Source organism: Onthophagus taurus, chromosome 5 (assembly GCF_036711975.1).
Source record: "Onthophagus taurus isolate NC chromosome 5, IU_Otau_3.0, whole genome shotgun sequence".
In the NCBI taxonomy this organism is placed as follows: Eukaryota; Metazoa; Arthropoda; class Insecta; order Coleoptera; family Scarabaeidae; genus Onthophagus; species Onthophagus taurus.
This window is the reverse complement of record NC_091970.1, coordinates 4,074,012-4,095,891: the sequence shown is the minus strand read 5'-3', so window position 1 is coordinate 4,095,891 and position 21,880 is coordinate 4,074,012. Positions and strand designations below refer to the sequence as shown.

General features: G+C 30.8%; 5 protein-coding genes and 2 long non-coding RNA genes across 13 annotated transcripts; 4 read left to right on the top strand and 3 right to left on the bottom strand.

Moving 5' to 3' along the window:
- The first annotated feature begins 656 nt into the window (after window positions 1-656).
- On the top strand, window positions 657-1,759 carry LOC111426486 (intraflagellar transport protein 22 homolog). The gene is made up of 4 exons (XM_023061017.2): window positions 657-818; window positions 1,171-1,343; window positions 1,391-1,578; window positions 1,627-1,759. The coding sequence occupies exons 1-4, from the start codon at window positions 768-770 to the stop codon at window positions 1,743-1,745; spliced, it is 531 nt and encodes a 176-aa protein (XP_022916785.1). The 5' UTR covers window positions 657-767; the 3' UTR covers window positions 1,746-1,759.
- A 126-nt stretch (window positions 1,760-1,885) lies between these two features.
- On the top strand, window positions 1,886-6,690 carry LOC111426344 (serine/threonine-protein kinase unc-51-like protein Atg1). Its single transcript, XM_023060830.2, has 14 exons — window positions 1,886-2,291; window positions 2,347-2,439; window positions 2,561-2,644; window positions 3,187-3,274; window positions 3,329-3,689; window positions 3,743-3,981; window positions 4,049-4,148; window positions 4,307-4,475; window positions 4,527-4,785; window positions 4,897-5,129; window positions 5,188-5,452; window positions 5,501-5,637; window positions 5,687-5,822; window positions 5,876-6,690. The coding sequence occupies exons 1-14, from the start codon at window positions 2,202-2,204 to the stop codon at window positions 5,950-5,952; spliced, it is 2,331 nt and encodes a 776-aa protein (XP_022916598.1). The 5' UTR covers window positions 1,886-2,201; the 3' UTR covers window positions 5,953-6,690.
- Window positions 2,661-3,105, bottom strand: LOC111426345 (uncharacterized). The gene is made up of 2 exons (XR_002707818.2): window positions 2,949-3,105; window positions 2,661-2,895 (listed from the first exon to the last, which is right to left on the bottom strand). It is a non-coding gene; the product is annotated as an uncharacterized lncRNA (long non-coding RNA).
- On the bottom strand, window positions 6,687-8,982 carry LOC111426209 (uncharacterized). Of its 2 annotated transcripts, none has more exons than XR_002707796.2 (3): window positions 8,152-8,982; window positions 8,014-8,096; window positions 6,687-7,297 (listed from the first exon to the last, which is right to left on the bottom strand). It is a non-coding gene; the product is annotated as an uncharacterized lncRNA (long non-coding RNA). The 2 variants fall into 2 exon arrangements; XR_011640346.1 differs by having other exon boundaries at window positions 8,340-8,982.
- On the top strand, window positions 7,003-17,842 carry LOC111426198 (calmodulin-like). 6 transcript variants are annotated; one of them, XM_023060606.2, is made up of 8 exons: window positions 10,126-10,228; window positions 11,622-11,771; window positions 12,102-12,143; window positions 14,056-14,322; window positions 16,153-16,186; window positions 16,242-16,343; window positions 16,636-16,920; window positions 16,974-17,842. In XM_023060606.2, exons 2-8 carry the CDS (start codon window positions 11,685-11,687, stop codon window positions 17,003-17,005), a joined length of 849 nt encoding a protein of 282 aa, XP_022916374.1. In that variant the 5' UTR covers window positions 10,126-10,228; window positions 11,622-11,684; the 3' UTR covers window positions 17,006-17,842. The 6 variants fall into 6 exon arrangements, with proteins under 6 accessions (XP_022916376.1, XP_022916377.1, XP_022916374.1 ...); XM_023060605.2 differs by having other exon boundaries at window positions 10,131-10,228; window positions 11,587-11,771; XM_023060608.2 differs by lacking the exons at window positions 10,126-10,228; window positions 11,622-11,771 and adding an exon at window positions 7,003-7,233.
- On the bottom strand, window positions 12,297-13,545 carry LOC111426207 (troponin C-like). Its single transcript, XM_023060630.2, has 5 exons — window positions 13,449-13,545; window positions 13,361-13,394; window positions 13,163-13,306; window positions 12,485-12,736; window positions 12,297-12,424 (listed from the first exon to the last, which is right to left on the bottom strand). The coding sequence occupies exons 1-5, from the start codon at window positions 13,449-13,451 to the stop codon at window positions 12,396-12,398; spliced, it is 462 nt and encodes a 153-aa protein (XP_022916398.1). The 5' UTR covers window positions 13,452-13,545; the 3' UTR covers window positions 12,297-12,395.
- A 50-nt stretch (window positions 17,843-17,892) lies between the features above and the next one.
- LOC111426194 (alkaline phosphatase-like) lies at window positions 17,893-21,763 on the top strand. Its single transcript, XM_023060593.2, has 6 exons — window positions 17,893-18,135; window positions 19,747-19,875; window positions 19,930-20,319; window positions 20,521-21,303; window positions 21,355-21,538; window positions 21,645-21,763. The coding sequence occupies exons 1-6, from the start codon at window positions 18,087-18,089 to the stop codon at window positions 21,727-21,729; spliced, it is 1,620 nt and encodes a 539-aa protein (XP_022916361.2). The 5' UTR covers window positions 17,893-18,086; the 3' UTR covers window positions 21,730-21,763.
- The last annotated feature ends 117 nt before the right edge of the window (window positions 21,764-21,880 follow it).

Below are 21,880 nucleotides of genomic sequence, written 5' to 3'. Positions count from 1 at the left end.
GATATCCAACTTTATCATTAAGAACATTACCAACTTTTTCTAATCGATTAAATAGATCATCCACTAAAACTTTCACAGCTTCGACGATGCAAAGTTTAACGTTATTTTTCATCTTCGTTAGCTTTAATTTTAATTCAATTGAGTCGATATTTTCCTGTAATGATGACAACTCAAGGTAGGTGTTTTGCAATTCATTCGATCGCTTAATAAGGTAATTCTCAATGATTTGTTTTTTCGCTTTTATAGTTTCCTCTTGAACATGTTTCATCATTAACGCATCTAGGTAATTTTGAGTTGCAAAATCCGCATTAAGAGAATAAAAATCGATTTCATCTTCGTCGATTTCTGATAAAGTTCCAGATTTTCCCGTCTTAGATGTTTTATTGATAAATCTTGATATATTGTGGCGAGACATTATTGAAAATCTGATTGAAAATAAATTTAAATTTGAGGTTATGTTTATAGGTTATGTTTATATGACGTTTCATTTCAATTATGCGTAGGTAATAAAGTTACCGACTCATTTAGTAGTTTAATTTAATAATAAAAGTAATAATTTACAAAAATTGTTTTATTAAACCAAAATAATCAAAAATTAGCATAGTTATTAACATTTTCATATTTAATTATTAATTAATCGATTTTTTTTGACATTTACTTCGTTGCCATAGTAACTAAATAACCTCAAATTTCCACACAAAATCGAGTCAATTCTTGTTGTTTTTAATCGATTAAAACTGAAATAAATTGATTATATTAAGTTTAGAATGAAAAATCAATCGTATAAAGCAAAAATTTTATTTATAGGACCCCCGAAGGTAAATAAATCTTTTAATTAATCTAGTTACAAGAAAAACAAAAACGTCAAACAATAATAAATTAATATTTCAAGATGATTTTAAATAAATCAAATCTTTTTGCTCGAAATCTGATTAAAAACGTTGCTTATTCCCATCATCATAATCCAGGTGGAATTCCGGGAGCTAATCTTCCGTTCAACATCCACAAGAAAGGGATGTTGACGGCGAAGTTTTGTATTTATTACGGAGTTGCGTTTTCAGCCCCTTATTTACTCGTTATTTACATGATAAAGAAGAAACAATAATGAAACATTCATTATTCAACAATTTTATTCATTTTCGTTGATTTAATTTAAATGTTTATTACTAGTCTGGTAAAACAAAGCTTACAAATTTCCTTGCGGATCAAATTCTCCAAATCCCAGATGATTTCGATATAATCGAACCATTAAGGATCGTTGAGTACGACTTATATGACATTCAAATCGACGGGAACCTTTCGAATGTTGATGTACAAATTTGGGATGCTAGCGGAGATGATAAGTGAGTGATAAAACGATTTTATTTAATGATATAGCTAAATTTTGTAGATTTGTACCTTATTGGGCTGTGTTTCGTAAAAACATTGATGGAATTGTTTTTGTTTATAATGAGGAAGACGATATTGGAGCTAAGAAATTGGATTATATGTACAATTACTTTGTTTCACAACCTAATAGGAGTTTAAGAACTTGTTTGGTTTGTTGCGTTGAGAATGAGGAGAAAAACGTTAAATTACGTAAGATGTTCCCAACAATTTTAATCAATTCTAACCAGTATGTTTTAGCTCAAATTTTTTCGAAAATATCTCAAATCACCATTAATTTGGAGGCACCCACTGATAAAATCAAACAAGATTTTACCAAATTTATTATTACTGTTGTTAATACTGTTATAAACAAATAAATTTATTTTGACAACTTTGTTTTTAGCGCCATCTATTTTTGACAGATCAAACTAAATTAATTCAAACATAACCTCAACACATTTTTAATGAATTTCGCATTCAACAGATTTCTTTAAGCTAATATTTCCTCAAATAGAGAAAGAGAGACAATCAATATTATCTTTAAATAGAGAGTAGTGAAAATGGCGTATTTGACAGACTATGCATGTTTTCGTACGTTTTAAAGTGTCTCCACCATCGAGGACAACTCACTCAGCGTTAAACTGCTTTAATTGATCAAAAGAGAGTGCGTCAAATCGGGATAAACGAGAACGTTAAATGTGTAGAATGTGACCTAATTCCCGTGAGCGAGAAAATAAGGAAGATTTTTTTTTGTGTAAGAAATCTAACACGCGACGTTGTTGTACAACAGTTTCTGGTGTAAACAAAGAGTGATTTAAAGAAAAATAGTAATAATGGAGACTGTTGGTGATTATGAGTATAGCACCAAAGACCTAATTGGTCAAGGGGCTTTCGCCGTGGTTTTTAAGGGGCGAAGTAAAAAGGTTATTAATTATTACCGAAAACATTCAAGGATTACTAAATAAATATTTGTTATAGAACCCACAACTAATCGTGGCTATCAAAAGCATCATGAAGAAAAGTTTAGCAAAATCACAAAATTTATTGGGAAAAGAAATTAAAATCCTCAAGGTAAACAATATTAACAAATTCATTGAGTGTTTTTGTTTTAATCGCACGTGTAATCATTTTTTAAATAAATTTGATGAATAATCAGATTTCTAATAACATTCGTTATCTCGTTTTATATCAGGAATTAACGGAACTACATCACGAAAACGTTGTTGCACTTTTGGATTGCAAAGAATACCCCCAACATGTTTATTTGGTTATGGAGGTAAGAAATTAATAAATAATTAATAAAAATTTATTTACAAAACTTCTTCAACAACGAAATCTTTTTCTTCCGCGCGAGTTTTAACCGGAATATAAAGCTTCCTCTTGTTGTGCATGTAATAAGCTGCGATGGCGCAAAACACCACGAAGAGTATCATTAATATTAAAACTCCAACTCCGGAAATTGCACCTTCCTCGATTTCTTTCGGCTTTTCAATTTCATCATCCATCGTAGCTTTTGATAATGCATAGCTGTTGATGAATCATTACTTTTAATGATGCAATTACTTTTTTTTTGTACTTACCAAGAAAATAATATAAAAAAAATCAAGAAATGAGTTTTCGAAACCATTTTCGGTGAAATTTACGATGTTATGACGCTATTTCGTTATCAATAAAATGAAGTTGAGATTAGATAACAAATTTGACTTTGATTTTATCGAGATTTAAAATAGAAATAAAAATTATTTTTTTTAATTTTGAGGTTATGTCAATTTTTTTTTTATAATTTTGAGGTGTTAAAAATTTTAAAAATTTTTTTAGTATTGCAACGGTGGTGATTTAGCTGATTACTTAGGAGATAAAGGAACGTTAAGTGAGGATACAATTCGTCTCTTTTTAATACAATTAGGTGCGTAAATTAAAATTCTTTAATATAATAATTAAATAAATTTTTTAATTTTAGCTGGTGCTATGAAAGCTTTATACGCTAAAGGAATAGTTCATAGAGATTTAAAGCCCCAAAATATCCTGCTTTCACACAGCGGGCAAAAATCGTATCCAGAACCGAGTGAAATTAAATTAAAAATTGCCGATTTCGGGTTCGCTCGGTTTTTGCAAGATGGGGTTATGGCGGCGACTTTATGTGGGAGCCCTATGTATATGGCCCCCGAAGTGATCATGTCTCTAAAATACGATGCTAAAGCTGATTTGTGGAGTTTAGGAACGATCGTTTTTCAATGTTTAACTGGAAAGGCCGCTTTTCATGCAACGACACCAACAGCTTTAAAACAATTTTATGAAAAGAACGCTAATTTAGCCCCAAAGTAACTATTATTTAACTTTATTAGAATAAATGAATTAATTTTTGTCGTTATAGGATTCCTCCGGGAACAACAACTGAATTATGTGATTTATTAAACGGGTTGTTAAAAAGAAATGCGAGAGAACGGATGAATTTCGACCAATTTTTTAACCACAAATTTTTACAACGACCATCGGTAACACCCCCCGCTGAAATTCCAGTTGTTGAGGCATACGCTACCTCTCCGATTATGAAACCAACTCTACGGGCGGCTACTCCAATTAAAATTGGAACCCCACCAACATCACAACCAGGTTAATTTCATTAATTTTAAATAAATTAATATCTAATAAAATAAATATTTAATTTAATTATGTTAAGATTCTCCGAGAAGTGCAAGAATTATTTTAAGTTCGAGCCCCGAAGATGATTTCGTTTTAATCCCGGAACATTTAACTGAAAGTTATACAAACGATAAACAGTAAGTTTGATATATAAATAAGGATAATTAATTTTTATAGATAAATTTAAACAAATTTTTTTTTGAGGTTATCCTTCTTTTTGTGTGATCAATTTTTTTATATAGATAATGATTTAAACTCTATAAAGAGAATTAATTTAAGTTATTTTTTAATTTAGTATGAAGTTACCAATAAAAAATAACCCACAACCTTGCGCTCCAAGCGCGAGTCCACCAAGACCGAGTTTTCTGCCAATTAGTGAGCCAATCCCAGTTCCTTCTCAACGACAAACTTACCAAAAAATGATTAATAGGGGGAATAAAAACGAGAAGAGTACCGAGCAAGAAGTAAATTCATCATAATTTATTTATTTTTTAATGAATTGAATTAATTTTTAGGCGGATAATAACGTGCTTGTTCCACGATCGCAACCTATTAACATGAAAAGATCTGAAAATAAAAACGTGCAGGATATCGATATAAGTTCGTGGTCCCCACCGTCGGTTCAATTCGTAATTGGAACACCCCCGGGATCTGGTAGACGGAGAACTTCGAGCAGTAGTTTGTGCGAAACTCCTCCACCACCGAATTTATGGTCCGAATCTCCTGTTTCAACTAAAGTTGTCATGCCTAGTAATTCTCCTTTAAGAAGATCGGGTTAGTAACAAAATATATAAAAATATTTTATCAACATAACCTCAATTTTTATTTTGACCTTTAAAAAAAAGTGAGGTTAATACTTTTTGATTTATTAAAATCGTTTTTTAGGGACTTCTCCCCCAGTTCTTTTGGGTCCATTAGCAAAAGTACCGTTATTTAGTCCAACGCAAAACGATAATAATAATTTGAGACACCCTTCGTTCGGAAATTTACGAGCTATGACATTACCTGAAATCTCGGAAATGAATAATTTACCTGCTTTCTTCACCGATACTAGTACTTATGAGTGCCCACCGATTGATTTTAAACCTCCTGATTTAGAAGAAGAAACTTTACTTGATGTAAATAATAATCATAATTAAAAAAAAGAAATTTTTTATTTCTTTTTGCATTTTTTAGAGAGAACATAATGAGATTTTAGCAAAAATTAATTTTGTATTGGCGTTAAGTAAATGCGTGCTTGAATTGGCATCAGCAAAAGGGGCTCCGATTCCTTTCGTGGTTGAATACATGGCCGATGTTTCTCATTCAGCACCACCGATTAAACGAGCCGAGCAATTGGTGCTGATGGTGAGGGCTTTGCAATTGTTGGGGTCTGGATTAGCTTTGGCTACGCATCAATTGAAAACGAAAAAATTACGAGCTACTAATTCGGTTAAAAACGGTAAATTTCGAAGTTAATTTGAGACATGTGTTAATTTTTAAATTTTAGTTATGTCGACGTTGAATACGAAATTTAGAACGACGTTATCGTCGTGTAAAAAATTAAATAACACAGGGATTTTATCGAAGATTGCTTCAGCTAATATCACAGCTGATAAATTATTGTACGATTATGCTATGAAATTGGTAAGAATAAATTAATGTGCTTATATTTAGCTTACTATTCGTTTTTTAGTGTCAAACGGCTGCTTTAGATGAATTATTTGGTAATCCATCGGAGTGCTTCCAACGGTACCAAACGGCACAAATTTTGCTTCATAGTTTAGGTCAACAGGTGCAGAATCTCGAAGATAAAGAGTTATTAAAGAAATGTACGTATTTTTATTAAACTTTATTAATAATTAATTAATTTTATATTAATTAGACCAAGATGCTGTGGAAAAGCGACTTTTTGTACTACAACGGCAAGGATACATTTATGCAACGGATAACGTGAGTTAAGTTAATAAACGAAGAAATAAAATTGTTTTCAATAAACCTAATTAAGGAGTATTTAAGAGATGTTTTTTCTGTGTTATCGTTAAATTTTTTTGTAACTCGTTTAACTTTATGTATTTCGAATGGAAGTAAAAAGGTGTGGATCAAGAATGAACGATTAATATTTAATACGATTAATTTATTAAATTGTTTCGTAAACATTAGAGATAATTAAAAGGTGTATAACATATCTACTTGGTCCTAAAAAAGTTTTGGGGAATCCGGTTTTATTTCATCCTTTGTAGATATGTAAATAAATAATTTTTTCGATAGTGCTCAATAAATAAATTAAAAACATACTTATTCAACTCATTAAAGTATTAAAATGGATATTGTTAAATGTACTCATTTTATTTTTGTCAGTTACTTAACCTAAAAATTTTTCTTGGTTATTTGACATAACCGAAAATTAGGCAACCAAATAAACACTAAAATGATTACATTTTTCAAAAATAATTTATTCGATTCAAATTCTGTATAAATGTAAAAAAAAAGTTCCCTACTTTCGTTAAAAGTTAAAAAATAAATAAGAATTGTAAGATTTAGTAAGGCCAAAATAAAAAAAAAAACGATTGAGATTACAAAAAAGAAGTTCTTCCAATTAATTTAATTCGATTAATTAATGTTTTTGTGTTTTCGTTTAATTGTACGTTTAAAAAAAAATGTAAACTTATAATCATTAAAATAAAAAAAAAATATCTATTTCCTCGATTTTTATTTTATTCAAATTAATCCTCGCCCAGAATCTGTTGCTAAGAGACGAGATGTGACGATTTTTGACGAGAAAATATCGATCCATTCAAAAAAACCAACATTATATCACAAATACATCTTAAATTAATCCCATCTTAATTCTTAGTTGTTAAGAAATCCTTTTTGCACCTCATCAATTAAAAAAAATTGATGCAATTACTTCTATTAACCCAATTTGTGATTGAAACGTTTGAGATCCCCTGGAAATTCTCCAGCTTCCCTCAGCCACATCCCCATCTCTTTAGTAACCGTGCAGATTCGATCTGATTCAGTCGCTGAATTTGATCCTCTCAATAAAAAATAAAAACCGGATTAAAAGATTGTATCAAAAAATAAAAAGGACTTTATATTCTCTTTTAATTGATTAAGATCCCGTAGCATATTGTAGTTTAGTTTCAAATCTTTCTTAGCTAGATTAAATCCTTTAAAGTAGCTAAGAGCACATCATTCAAGATGAAGACTTCGTCGTTTTCACTTCGCGTCATGAGACGGGTAAGGTACCTGTTGGATTATAACAATGCTTCTTTGTGTTTGTACATTTTTGCATTGACATAACCTAAAAAAGAAAAAAATTAAATCGTGTTAATGTTTATTTGTATGTTAACATTTAATGTTGCTTGATGTCGATGTAATTAATTTTTTTTTTATTTTCAGTTAATATTAAATAATGCAAGTTATCAACAATTAATATAAACAATTATTAATAATTATTAATTTATGAGCTGTCACTGTCAATATCAAATTTAAAAGTAACACCAACCTAAATTATTTTTTTAGGATTTATCTTATTTAATAAATTAAATGTAATTTTATTAAAAAAATCATTAGCATTTCTTGGATTATAACAATTCTTCTTATTTTGTTAATTTTTATATTGATTTATTTTAAAAGAAAATAAAATCGTATTAATTTTTATTTGGAATCATTTATTGTTAATTTATTTTGAGTTAATATATAATGCAAAAGAAAATGAACATTTTAAAATAAAATCATTAAATTTCGAACGAAAATTCTTATTATTAACAATTTTAATACAAATTTATTAATAATTATTAATTTATGAGTTGCCACTGTCAATTTCAAATTTAAAAGTAATACCAACTTAATTTATTTTTAGATAATTATATTATTTAATCTCAATTTATTTAATATTTAATAAATTAATTAAATTTTTGATTATAAAATATTAGAAACGAGCGTACAGGTGTTGGAAAAATGTAATTTTTGAGGAAAACGATTCGTCTTCGCTCGAAAATCGTAATATAAACTTACAAAGTTTGAAAATCCGAATCCTCCACACGTCTTACGTACTTTATTACCTTCGTAACCTTGAGTTTGAGTCAATATTCGATGACCTAAAACCGAAAAGATTTTATTTTTTAAATCAAATATTAAATTGTCAAATTTGACGTTTTTAATTTGATTTTCCCGCTAAAATGTGACATCACCCACTTCACTCCTATTTGTTTTTCAACCATAATGACCGTTAATAAGCGGTAAACTTAGCAACAAAAAAGTTGTTTTTAATCAAAAAAGAAAGTGTCAAAGATATTATTAAATTTTTATTTAAATTCAAAGTAAAATGAAACGTTTCATACACAAGATGAAAATTTTCCTTGATAAACAACCCTCGAACACAGCTTCGATGTCGAGAAAACTTATGCTGCAATACACGAACGTATTTAAAGAGAAACCCGCTTTAGGTCTTGGATCAAGAATTACCGAAGCGGTTTTGAAACCGGAATTTTCTCCGATGATAAGAAAAAGCCACTTTTTACAATCACTTTTCATCCCGAATCCGAATAACAAGTTTATCCAACCTCACAATTATTTCAGCACAACCAACGTGTACAAATCAAAACATTTTCTCGATTTCCCTTCGAACCCCATTCGCACTTTAAGATTTCCTTTGATGAATTTTCCGAATCAAAGGGTGTTTTTAACGAACAGTACGCTAGAAAGAAACAATAACTCGGGATTGTTGAGATCGTTTCGTTTGGGATCGAGCAACGAATCGATGATGAAAACCCGTTTCAGCCAGATGTGCTCTCATCAGCCGGTTTCTTCGCCACCAACACACCGATCTCAACGATTACTTATGGGCAAATTATTACCGTTTAAGAACAAAACGAAAAACGAGTTGGATTTGAAATGTTTTAAACCGAAATTACCCCGATTTGACTCCAAAAACCAGGTGAATTTCGATTTTTTCAACGAAAAATTCTATTTATTTGGACGAAATTAACGGAAATACGAAATTGAGTGCATTTTGAGGTTATTTTTCGGTGGGGTTGTGTTAATAGGTGAGGGTTTTAAGGAGGATGAAATTTTTTCGGTGGGGAACGATTTAATTTTGTTACTAATCTTTTAAACTGCATCTTTTAACCGCCCCCGTTGAAAAACGATTTCTCAAACGGTTGTTTTGCTCTATTCCGTGTACTCTACTTCGTTCTTTTTGTCTTGTTGTAATGTGGAAAATCGATAACGCGTCTACTTTTGAATATTTTTGGGTTACGATTAAATTAAAAGTTAATTATTGAATAAAATCAGTTTATTATTATGAGTTGTCGCTGTCAATTTGACATATAAAAATAATACCAACTTAATTTACTTTTATTTTTTTTTAGATAGTTAAACTTATTTAATAAATTAAATGCAATTTTATTAAAATATCATTAGGATTTCTTGGATTATAACAATTCTTTTATTTATTTGTTATTTATATCAATATAAAAATATATTGATTCATCTTTAAAAAAAAAACGTATTTCATTATTAACAATTTTAATGTAAATTTATTAATAATTATTAATTTATGGGCTGTCACTGTCAAGTTGAAATTTAAAATTAATACCAACCTAGTTTTTTTTTATTTTTTTAAGATAATTTAACTTATTTAATAAAATAAATGCAATTTTATTAAAAAATTATTGATATTTCTTGGATTATATAGATACTAATTCTTCTTTTTATTTATTAAACGTTCTCTTTGTTTTGCTCTATTCCATGTACTCCACTTGGTTCTTTTTGGCACCGTTTTATCGTGAAAAATCGATAACGCATCTACTTTTGAATATTTTTGGGTTACGATTAAATGAAAAGTTAATTTTAATTTAAAACAAATATTAAATAAAATCAGTTGTGAGTTGCCACTGACAATTTGAAATTTAAATGTAATACCAACCTAAATTATTTTTTATAATTATGAATAATGAATTAATGTAAAATGAATAATTTTTGGACACTCAATAAAGACGTTGTGAGTGGAAAATGGTGAAAATGGGACGACGTGCACCAGGAATTTAGCCAGTAAGCTTGCGCGAACTCGTTACATTCGGTTCTCCGGGGGTAGTTACCCCTTCAGTTTTCACGAAAACGCGTTCAAAGCCGCTCGGTTTCATCAAAATTTTATTACTCACGTGAGTTTATCAAAGAAATTAAAACTGGTGTCTTAAAATTAAAGTGAAACTACATCAATTACATTTTGGTTTGGATAAATTATCTGTATTAATTTAATTTTAACCCGTTGAAAAAATTGGGGATTTTCACACTTGGCCGATTACATTTTAAAGCTTTTAAAATATCAAATTTATTTCCGCACGAATTGAAACGTTTAAATGAACGTTTTTTTAAATATTTAAATTTTTAAAAACTTTTTACTCCAGTTGAGTCCCCCAGCTGGGAAATTCCCAAAGGTTCTCGGATTCTGTCTTGATAATAATAATCGATTGTCGCGAAACCTCGACGAAACGTTTCATTTTTAATGATCCGGATGATTTTCAGGAGCCTAAATGTAAGCTGCATCTCATTACGAGGAAAATCTAAGAAAACGTTTTTTTTGTGATCTTTAAACATTATTTCCTCGAAAAGAAATTGCGATATCACAAAATGCTTTATACCATCAAAATTGGCGTTAAATTCTGTGTAAACTCACCGAGTTTCATTTCTTTGGTTATAAATATAACCGAAATATTAATTTTTGAAATTATCCTTAACAAAAAAGGATTCCTGAAGATAAACAATTTTTATCTCTGAAACTAATTGAGATATTAAAAAATGGGTTGCAGCATTAAATTTGTTATTAATTAGTTAACAAATTCTCCATGTTTTGTTTCTTTAATTTTATTTATTAATTTGATATGAATTTTTCAACCCAACCTTAATAAAATGCATTTTTAAATGTGGTGAGTTTTTAATGATAAGTTCAAGAATTCTTTTCTCATAAACTAATTGGAATATTAAAAAATGGATTTCACCATTAAAATTGTCGTTCAATTCTAAATAAAGTCACCGAGTTTCGCTTCTTCGATTCTAAATGCAAAGGAGATATTAATTTTTGAACTTAACCCTAAAAAACGGATTTTTCTACATGGTAAATTGTTAATGTTATCTTTAAGAATTTTTTTCTCCTAAACTAATTGAGATATCAAAAAACGGTTTGAAGCATTAAAATCATCATTCAATTTTAAATGAGTCCACAAAATTTCGTTTCTTCGATTCAAAATGCAAAGAAGATATTAAATTTTGAGCACAACCGCACTAAAATGTCAAATTTGTTGATAAAATTTTTATTGGATTAATTAAAGAAAATGCAAATTGCCTAAATTGGAATTGTTTTCGGGACGTCGTCGTCGACTCTTGACACGGTTTTCGTTTTCAAGTACGGCCCGCTCCCTCTCTCTCTAATTAATTCCGGCGAAGCCTGGACTTGGCATAATATCTTCCTGCATTATTTATCATCATCCGGGACCTAGGTTTCTGAAAATTAATTAATCTCGTCAAAAAAGTTCCTCCCCGATTAAGAATTGGTTTAATTAGAGAATATTCCTTTAATTTTTTTTTTAGAGAGTTGATTTTTAAAAATGTGTGTTTATTTCAAGACGAAAACTGTTTAAAATCGGTTAAAATTTATTGAAATAAACAATTTTAAAGAATTAGTTAATATGGCTTTTGCGGCTGCTCGAATGATTCTGAAAGACAAACGGAGGAAATCGTCGAAAGAAGAGTTTCCTCCGAGAAATCGAAGCAAGGTAAAAATTTATTAATAAAGAAATAAAAAAATTAACGGTAGAATAGAATTATTGAAGCGGACGTTTTTTGCTGTTAATTTGTGTCAGCCTTTAAATGATGTATCGCATCGGGCACCGGAAATCAATAGTTTAGTGGAGAGATGTAGAGCGGATTTTAGCAAACCTACTCTATATTCCTCCTCATGTTGACTTTCTCACCTTTAGCCGGCACAAATCGATTCACTCCACAACCAGACCAAACAGAAACTACAACCACCATCTCAATACTTTGCATGAATTTTCATGATAAACGCGAAAACTGTTATTTTTTTTGTTATATTTTGTTCGCAGGCACGAAGTGGAAGTGCAAGTAGCTATAGGAGTCTCAGTCAGGTAACGAATTGTTTGGAAACGAGATCTTGGTTAACAATTTTTGATAAAAATTAATTTTCTTAGCGTAGATTTTAATTAGGGTTTAAAAATTAAAATTAACTTAAATATATTCTTATTTTAGTTTTGCACGATTTAGCATGCAAAAAAAAATCGTTTTTACATTTTAATTTATTTTATTAACAACCAAAACAAACCTTACAATGATACATTAAAAAAACCTTATATTTTATGCATGTTCTTAAATACTTATTATTAATCACCTGTCATCATCGCCATGAATTCTACAAACATAACAATTGAATTAATTAAAATTATTTGTTAATAAATAAATATATTATCACCATCAAAATCGACGGTTCCTGAGGAATCCGCATCGATTTCCGCAATCATTTCGTTCAATTGATCGCCGGTTAACTGGTCGTCTAATGCGGCTAAAATTTCTCTTAAGCTAGATGTGGGGATATAACCGTTTCCTTCTTTGTCGTAAAGCCTAAAGGCTTCTTTTAGTTCTTTTTGGAGAGCCTCGTCGTCTTCGCTTTCCAGAAAATGGCTCGCAACGCGGCAGAAAGAGTCGAAATTTAAAACACCAGAACCTAAAAAATTGATTAAATTTAAGAATTTTTTTCTCCTGAACTAATTGAGATATCAAAAAGTAGTTTGAAGCATTAAAATCGTTATTCAATTCTAAAAATACCCACAAAATTTCATTTCTTCAATTTCAAATACAAAGGAGATATCAATTTTTGAATCAACCCCAACAATTGATTTTTTCTAATTAAAAATTTTTTGATGAAACTTTTTTGTTATTAACTTTTAATTCCATTATCTTGCAAGTGTTGATTCAGAGTAATTATGGATCGTGGAAAAACGGGGTCGCAAACACACACTTTCAGGATAATTGATAGAGAGAGAGCGGATGGAGCGTTGCGTGACTTTTAACGACACGCCAACACGAAGAAGAACTTTCCGAAGGCTACCACTCTAATTACTAATCACTTTGTGTAATTCCACATTTTTACCTTGGCGATCTTCGTTCTCCAACAACGCCTCCAATTCCTGATCGTTAAAGGAGTGCCCCAAAGTGTTCAAAATCATCCTAACTTTCTCCTTTTCAATGCTCCCCTTTTTGCTGGTATCGAACATATTGAAGGCTTTTTGCAGCACTAAAATTTAATGATTAATAAACCAAATTGGTTCAAAATGATTAAGGGGCTTACTTATTATTTGTTCTTTATCTAAGACTATTTCAGGCTAAAATGAGAATTGTTTTAAAAATTGATGGTTATTAAAATTGTTTAAAATTACCATTTTGATTCTTTTTTGTTGAACGTTTTAACTCGGACTAAATTAAACTGAAACGGAAGACGTTGAAGTTCCAGATTTTATAACATACTCAAGACTTCAGGCGGTTGCGCCCCCTAAATTTAGAACCGGCTCAAAGCGGCTGCAGATGCGCCTCACAATCAACTGTAAGATTCTTTACTTAAGAATATTTACCTTTTCTTAAAATTAATTAAAAAAGTTAACTCCCACACAATTCGTGTTTTTATGAAATAATCCACAACCTAAAACAAACAAAAAAATTACTTTTTAACTTTGATTGAATGAGGAGGAAGTCGAAACTAAAATTGAGAGGAGCTAAAAATAGGTTAAAAACGGGTTATGTTACCGCCAGAATTATTATAGTTCGAGTTTTACGAAGAACGAAAACAATGAGGCCGCTTTATTTATAAACCGCGCATTTTACACTCATAAAAGGTGCCAAACAACACTAAACACACCAATTAATCATTTACTACTACGGTTTTGGAAAGGAAATGATAAAAACAAACAATATTTACTTGAAACCGAATACTTCTAAATTCGGACGAGTTATTATTAAATGAGTGTTTATGATGAATTTTGGTTTTAGGCTCGTAATAAGCCAGCCGACGGAAGTGTCGGGCAAAAGAATTTGGGAGGACCCAGGACTCCGACGCACGGCGCCAACAAGCAAAATAAAAATCATGGGAAATCGTTGCAAAAGCTGCCCCAAGCGCAACAAAAGGGGCAACCGATTAAACAAGCCCCCGCTAAAGCCGCCGTCACCGCCGCCGTTGCCACCGTTCCGATCAAGAACAACAAAAAATCGAAAAAGGGGAAGCACAATCAACACGATCTCATCGTTACGATTAATTTGGTAAGAAAAAATTAATTTTTGAATGAACGTCACTTTGTCAAATAAATTTTTTTGTCAATTTAAATTTATCGACATAACCTAACTTTTTTTAAATCAATTTTTAAATGTAAATTAGTATTTTAAATACAAATTAGATTAATTTTGAAATATGTTGTTTTTTACTGCGGAAATTTAAGATTTAAAAATCGTGGAAAATCAAAGTTTGTGGAAAATTTCCTTTGATTTCATTGTCACAATTAATTTGGCAGTCAACTCACCCCATCTAACGTCACTTGAACGAGAATTAAATATTTTTGACAGGTGACTTGTCAATTTAAATTTATCCACATAACCTAACTTTTTTTAAATTAATTTCAAATGTAAATTAGTATTTTAAATACACATTAGGTTAATTTTGAGATATGTTGTTGTTTGTTAATGCGGAAATTTAAGATTTGAAAATCGTGAAAATTAAAGTTTGTGGAAAATTTCCTTCATCATATACAGCGTTGATGTTGGTTCTTTACCACCTGAACTTAGCATTTATTTAACGTCCTAGAAAAAATCAAAGTGCACTCTGCTATACTTAGGTTGAAATACTGCTTATAAGACTGGATATTGCTGACAGAAAACTTGATATGCTACAAAAAGAACAGATATTGTTAATCACCACTGGTAGTATGTTTGATACTGTTTGTAGAAGACAGATACTGTTTAGAAGACTAGATATTACTGACAGAAGACTTGGTATACAACAAAAAGACTAGATATTGCTGCCAGAAGGCTTGATATGCTCCGAAAATACCAAATATTGCTAATAAAAGACTAATCACTACTGGCAGAAAGCTTGATACTGTGTGCAAAAGACCAAAAACTGTTGGCAGCAATGTAAAATATATTACCACAAGACTAAATGTTATTAGTTGAGGTAAATACACTGTTAATAACAGACTTAATGTTGATTATAGAAGTCCAAATACTACATGGAGAGTTAAATTCGAGATTAAAAAGATTCCAAATAAAATTCGTTGTTAAAATGAAAGTTAATTAAGAAATTTTTGAACTTTTACGCCGGTGATAAAATAAATAAATTCAATGAGGTCGAAAATCTATTTAAAATCGTCGGGTAAACGACGCACACACACGATGAAATCTCGGGCAGACGCTTTCGTTTTGATTCTTCGCACTTGCCAAGAATCAAACAACACACAACACCAACAGTTTGCGTGTTACAGCGGTTTATATCTACTTTCTGGCATAAACAGCGCGTTTTCGGATTGAATAACAAGTGTCTTTTCGATGTAATTACTTTCGTTTTAATTAAACATTTTTGAATCAAAATAAATAAGGAAGAAATCAAAATGGATAGAAGGCAAGTTGATGGAAAATACGGGAAAGAATATGATCGTTTAATGAGGTTAACGAGTAATAGTGAAGTTATACAGCAGTCAGTAGGTAAACTGTGGAGTTTTTTTTCTTATTAATTTATAATCGTTCTTTTCTATTTATAATAACACCTTGAGCTAAAATGAATAACTTCATAAAATAAAAATAGAAAATTCTTTGAGGAATCGTTTTATGGTTTTATTATTTTTTTTTTTGACGTTTTCGTTGAAAACGGACGACATCGCGTCGCCAACCCAAAAAAATTAAAAAAAAAAACATCGCCATTCGAAGATGCACCTAAGATGTACTGCTATCGTAGCCTTTTCCTGGAGTTCTCCCGTGCATTTGAGAATGTTCCAAATTGGCAAATTGCCAAAAACCGAGTCTGTAAAAACGTCCCACACCTAACAACGTTTTATTCACATCAAAGCCGGAACATCCTCAATTATTCTTTTTATTTTTCAGTCCGAGTATGGTTTATCAGAAGACCAAGTTGCAGGTAATCATTCTTTTTTAACTACATAAATAAAATTGTTTTAAAAATAACGTTTTAGAATTCAAAGAAGCTTTTATGTTGTTCGATAAAGACGAAGATGGCACAATCACTATGGCCGAGTTAGGCGTTGTGATGAGATCCCTCGGTCAAAGACCAACCGGTAAATAAATAAAAACCATATAAGTACGAAGGCTTTCACGGCCGGTGTTAATTAAACTAAAACTAGAACTATAAACTTTCGGGATCAGCTGTGCGCCTTTTGAAAAAATATTTGACGTTTCGGATGCCATGTTGTAAAATTCTTCAAAAACAAGTTCGAAGTGTCAAACGTCAAATATTTTTTCAAAAGGCGCACGGCTTAACCCGAAAGTTTCTAGTTCTAGGTCTAGTGTTAGTTGTAGTTTTAGTAAAATAAAAACCAAATAACTTTATGATGAACTTTATGTTTGTAGAAACGGAACTTCGTGACATGGTAAACGAAGTCGATCAAGATGGGAACGGCACGATTGAATTCAACGAATTCCTTCAAATGATGTCGAAAAAGATGAAAGATGCCGATGGAGAAGAAGAACTCCGCGAGGCTTTTCGCGTTTTCGACAAAAACAACGATGGGTTAATATCTTCGAATGAATTGAGACACGTTATGACTAGTTTGGGGGAACGCTTGTCGGAGGAGGAAGTTGAAGATATGATTAAGGAGGCCGATATCGACGGAGATGGGCAAGTTAATTACGAAGGTGATTTTAAACAATTAAGTTTATTTATTTATTAACTAATTTATTCTTCGTAGAATTTGTTACTATTTTAACAGCTAAAAATTAGTTGGTTTGAAGAAAATAATGGAAAATAAATTATATGTGTAATAAAAATGTATTCCGCAGCACATCGCTTAAACAATTATAAATATATAAAAGAAGTTCGATTCATTATAAATATTACCAAATAAGTTATTGAATTTACGTAAACCGAGTTGAATTTATTATAGCTTAAGCAAATACAGGGTTTGTATACAACACAAAAAATAAAGTTGCGAAGAGTTTCGTTTGGAAATGATTAAGCGGAATTGGATCGGAAAAAAAAACAGGGTATAAATCAAAAATTGAACCAAATTAACGAAGAAATTCCAAAGAGACTCCTCGTTTTTTTTAGCTAATTAATAAAAAAAATTAAATTAGATAATTCATTGGACGTTCAAGCAATCTCAATCAAATCTAAAAAAAAGTAATCCCCAATTTAGGCGAATATCCAAAGACAATAATTTTAAGTTAATATAAAAAATCAAATTAATTTATCTTTGGTCTTCCATCGATTTTCGTGTAACAATCAATTGCGATTATTATTTATAATTTTAATTTTTCTTCAAACGTCAAAAAAGTTATGCAACCAAATATACAGTTTTTGACGTTTAAACGTCCAATTATTTAAATAATTTTATTAATGTTTGAAGAAAAATAAAAATATCACCGCGATCAATGTTTAGAAAAAAATATATACATAAAATTATTAAAAAAAAGTAATAGCCGATATAAATAAATATTAATTATACTGGACAAGATAAACCAATAAAAAAATGTTATTGGGGCTCTAAAAATCATTTATAAATTAATAATTAATTTATTATTGACTTGTTATCGTCCAAAATATACTTGTAATTGTATATTTGAAGTGGTTTTACTCACCCAAAACTTTTTATTTTAATACAAAAGGATTTTTTATTTATTTTTTGTTGCAATACAAATGAATCCAATCAAAACCCGAATCAGTAGCAAGTGTCAAGTACCATTTCTATAATGTTTCGATTAGTTAATTACGACATGCACATATTGATATCAGATAAGCAAACCTATATAAAGAGGTCAATGGAGATATTTTAAGTGAAAAAGGTATTTTAATTGAAAATAAAATGTGGTGGGTTTTTATTTTATTGAGTTTAATCAGTCTCGGAGATGCAGGTAGATTTTTTTTTTAATTAATTTCTTTATTAAATCTAAACTCCATTTTTTTGGGCAACTTATCGTTTAATAATTAATTCCCACCCTTTAATAAAACAACTTTTAGTGGATCATCCATCATAAATCTCTATAAAATAAATCATTACATGAATCAAATTGGATAAAATAAAGTAATAATTTGTAAAAATTAAAAACTTACTCTAAAAGAATCTTGAATCTGTCATATTGACAAGTTGTAACCAAAACTAATTCGCATATAAACCGATAGGGGGCTAATAAAATTATTTTAATTTAATTTTAATATTGTTAAAATAATTATTTAATTCTGAATCGATCTATATTAAGATTAAAATTGTTAAAATTAATAAATGAGTGATTTTAAAAAACAAATTTTGATGTTTTTTTAATAAAAATTAAAACAGTTTTGGTTGCCATCTATCGTCATAAATACGAATTATTTTTGTTTGACATTTCTCAATATTTTTGCTAACAAATTATTATACATATAAATAACGCTAAATTATTTTTTGTTTAAGTGCGTTATGAATTGCGTTACGTTTATTGCCACAATAAACGAGATTGTAAATATCTTGTTGCAATGTTAGAGACAGAACAGATGGAAAAACAACTTCAAATTGTTTAAAGAGCACATTGAGACTATTTGATAAATAAAAACATTAGTAACTGAATGTACGTGCGAAAAAGCAAATCAGAATGAATTAACGAGTGATTTATCTCCGAATTTTGTAATTAATTGATTACATTGTTTATTTATCCAAGTGAAATTAGAATTACTCCATGTTTTAAGTATTTAAGCAAGTCAATCGAATTTGTCAACTTCTAAAAGGGATTCTTTATCATTTCGATGCTTAATAATTAGATACAACATAGTAGAGTTGGGTTTTGAGTTCTCCTTCAACATTTTTATTGAAAACCCAAGTTTACATTGAGCATATATGACAGGTTCCTCAAAGGCCAACCAATATTTCACAATTTAAAGCCGAGGTCGCTTGTGGCCAAGGCCCTGTTTCTTTAAAGTAGAAACATTAACCATTGGAAAATCAATATTCTACAGTCTAAGGCCGAGGTCGCTTGCGGTCGAGGCATAATAATATTGACATTTATGCTAACACATCAACTGTTGGAAACTCAAAATGGATGACTTTTTGTTCCAAATCTTCGCCATTTTACTTCGCTTAATCCAGTCATTTCTATACCTAGGCGATGTATCTCTCTATATCTACCAATAGTTAGTGTAGTAGGGCTTCTTTTCGGTTTCTAAATCGCAATATAGAAACACTCAAGCGCTCTTCCACTACTTAGTTTTGGTCCCTATATCTGGGATCCATTCCCTGATCCGTCATCTGGGGAGGCGACTGGTAAGGGACTAGAAACCCCCTCGGGAAATTTTTATATTCAAGACTCAATTGCCTAACATTTTTTGCCGATGTTGCAAATTCTAAAGTTGTAACGTGAAGTTGAGGGTCTTATGTTCGTAGCAAACCCATCTCAATTTGTATTGATATATAGCTAAGTTTTCTTATTCAGTTGCCTAAAAAAATAATACATATTATTAAACGTATAAAAAAAATAATTTTAATAATAAAAAAGGTGATATGCATCGAAGAAGAAATATTAAACCAACCACAAAAATCAACGAAGAAGAATTAACTTCAGAGTATTGGAAAAATCAAGCGCAAAGTTTCCTTGATATGAAATACAGCACAAAAATTAATACGAGTAAGATAATAATAAAATTCTTTTTAGTTAAATTATTTATATATTTAATTTAAGATCACGCAAAGAACATAATCTTCTTTTTGGGGGACGGAATGTCCATCCCAACGTTAAAAGCGGCGCGAATCTATTACGGCCAACAAATATTAAAAGCCGAAAAGGAAGAGGCGCCTCTATATTTCGAACAATTCCCATATTCGGGATTATCGAGGACTTATTGCATTAACACCCAAGTCCCCGATTCAGCCTGCACAGCAACCGCATATCTTTGCGGGGTTAAAGCCAATTACGACACGGCCGGAGTTACAGGCTCCGTTGATTTAGGAAATTGCACGGCGAGTTTAGACGAAAAGAATCGCATCGATTCAATCGCGAGATGGTTCCAATTGGATGGCAAAAAAAGTGGGTTAGTTACAACAGCGAGGGTTACTCATGCAACACCTTCAGGTAAATATAAATTAAATAAGGTCCATTACTACCATCTTTTAGTTAAATTTATCTTATAGATAAACCCATCTACTAGCCAATCAGAGCGCGTAAAATAGCCGTTACCGTGGTAATAATCCCTTAGATGGCTTAACCAGAAGATGGTAGTAACGAGCCTAAATTGATTTTATTAAAATCAAAATATTTTTTTTGTTATATTAGCGATTTATGCCCACACCGCGCATCGAAATTGGGAATGCGACGTTCCCGAATACATCGAAGAAACCGAACCGATGCCTGAAGATTGCCAAGACATAGCGGTCCAATTAATTCAATCCGAAACCGGTAAAAATTTAAACGTAATTATGGGGGGTGGGAGACAAATGTTTTTCCCCGAAACCGAAACAGGCCCTGAAGACGACGCAGGAAAACGAAAAGACGGCAAAAATTTAATTAACGAATGGTTAGAACAAAAAGAAAAAGATGGTTTTAACGAAACGTCAAAATATATTTGGAACAAATCCGAATTAAAATCGTTACCCGATGATACCGATTACGTTTTGGGGTTATTTGAAAGCTCCCACTGCGCGTATCATTTAGACGCAAACGATGAGGATCCTTCGTTGGAAGAAATGACGGAAGCTGCAATTAACATTTTAAAAAAAGACGATAAAGGTTTCTTTTTGTTGGTGGAAGGTGGCAGAATCGATCACGCCCATCATAATAATTTAGCGAGGAAAGCGCTAGATGAAACCGTCGAATTCGCCAAAGCGATTCAAAAAGCGAAAGAAATAACCGACGAAGAAGATACTTTGATTGTAGTAACCGCGGATCATGCCCATGTTTTCACCGTTAACGGGTACCCATCGCGAGGAAACAACATTTTTGGAATTGCTGATACAGCCGATGATAATAAGGGATATACAACTTTGAGTTATGCGAATGGGCCGGGTTATAGGGGTTACGGCGAAGATGGGCGACCGGAATACACAGAGGAAGAATTAAGTATTAATTAATACTAATTAATTAATTTTAAGTTAATCGAATTTGTTTTAGGTGGAAAGGACGCGCATTTTCCTGCGATGGTTCCTTTAGATTCTGAGACTCATGGAGGTGATGATGTCGCAATTTTTGCTACAGGCCCTTGGGCGCATCTTTTTACGGGCTCAGTTGAACAAAATTATATTCCCCACGCAATGGCTTTCGCAGCTTGTGTTGGAGATGGTGACACAATGTGTTTGTAAGTTAAATTTAATTAAAATTGTATCTAATCTCAAATGTAAAGATTGCAATTTTTATCGTAATCAATTAAATCAAATGTAATATTTATTTTTTTTAATTTTCAGACGTGGATCTGGTAGTCACCATTCAGCGTTATCTCTAAGTATCTATGCGCTTTTAACAATACTTTATTACTTGTATTGCAAATGATTGTGATTTTAAATAAAAAATAATTTATGAATTACGCATTATTTTATTTAAACATTTACAAAGTTAAAAAGAGAAATAAAATAATAAAAAAATAACTATAAAGGTATTTAAGTTGATTTGAAAAAGAAGGTTAAACCACGTCGGGAATTTA

What these genes read in the sequence shown, in the direction of transcription:
- LOC111426194 (XM_023060593.2), top strand. Translation starts at nt 18,087, where the DNA reads ATGTGGTGGGTTTTTATTTTATTGAGTTTAATCAGTCTCGGAGATGCA. An exon ending in CAGCACAAAAATTAATACGA is followed by an intron (nt 19,876 to 19,929) that starts GTAAGATAATAA and finishes ATTTAATTTAAG; the next exon opens with ATCACGCAAAGAACATAATC. An exon ending in TACTCATGCAACACCTTCAG is followed by an intron (nt 20,320 to 20,520) that starts GTAAATATAAAT and finishes TTGTTATATTAG; the next exon opens with CGATTTATGCCCACACCGCG.
- LOC111426207 (XM_023060630.2), bottom strand. An exon ending in AGATAAAGAACAAATAATAA is followed by an intron (nt 13,307 to 13,360) that starts GTAAGCCCCTTA and finishes ATTAAATTTTAG; the next exon opens with TGCTGCAAAAAGCCTTCAAT. An exon ending in GGAGAACGAAGATCGCCAAG is followed by an intron (nt 12,737 to 13,162) that starts GTAAAAATGTGG and finishes TCAATTTTTTAG; the next exon opens with GTTCTGGTGTTTTAAATTTC.
- LOC111426198 (XM_023060606.2), top strand. Translation starts at nt 11,685, where the DNA reads ATGGCTTTTGCGGCTGCTCGAATGATTCTGAAAGACAAACGGAGGAAA. An exon ending in GCTATAGGAGTCTCAGTCAG is followed by an intron (nt 12,144 to 14,055) that starts GTAACGAATTGT and finishes TTTTGGTTTTAG; the next exon opens with GCTCGTAATAAGCCAGCCGA. An exon ending in TCATCGTTACGATTAATTTG is followed by an intron (nt 14,323 to 16,152) that starts GTAAGAAAAAAT and finishes TTTATTTTTCAG; the next exon opens with TCCGAGTATGGTTTATCAGA.
- LOC111426486 (XM_023061017.2), top strand. Translation starts at nt 768, where the DNA reads ATGAAAAATCAATCGTATAAAGCAAAAATTTTATTTATAGGACCCCCG. An exon ending in TATTTATAGGACCCCCGAAG is followed by an intron (nt 819 to 1,170) that starts GTAAATAAATCT and finishes GTTTATTACTAG; the next exon opens with TCTGGTAAAACAAAGCTTAC. An exon ending in GGAGAAAAACGTTAAATTAC is followed by an intron (nt 1,579 to 1,626) that starts GTAAGATGTTCC and finishes AGTATGTTTTAG; the next exon opens with CTCAAATTTTTTCGAAAATA.
- LOC111426344 (XM_023060830.2), top strand. Translation starts at nt 2,202, where the DNA reads ATGGAGACTGTTGGTGATTATGAGTATAGCACCAAAGACCTAATTGGT. An exon ending in CCCACCAACATCACAACCAG is followed by an intron (nt 3,982 to 4,048) that starts GTTAATTTCATT and finishes AATTATGTTAAG; the next exon opens with ATTCTCCGAGAAGTGCAAGA. An exon ending in AGTTATACAAACGATAAACA is followed by an intron (nt 4,149 to 4,306) that starts GTAAGTTTGATA and finishes TTTTTAATTTAG; the next exon opens with TATGAAGTTACCAATAAAAA.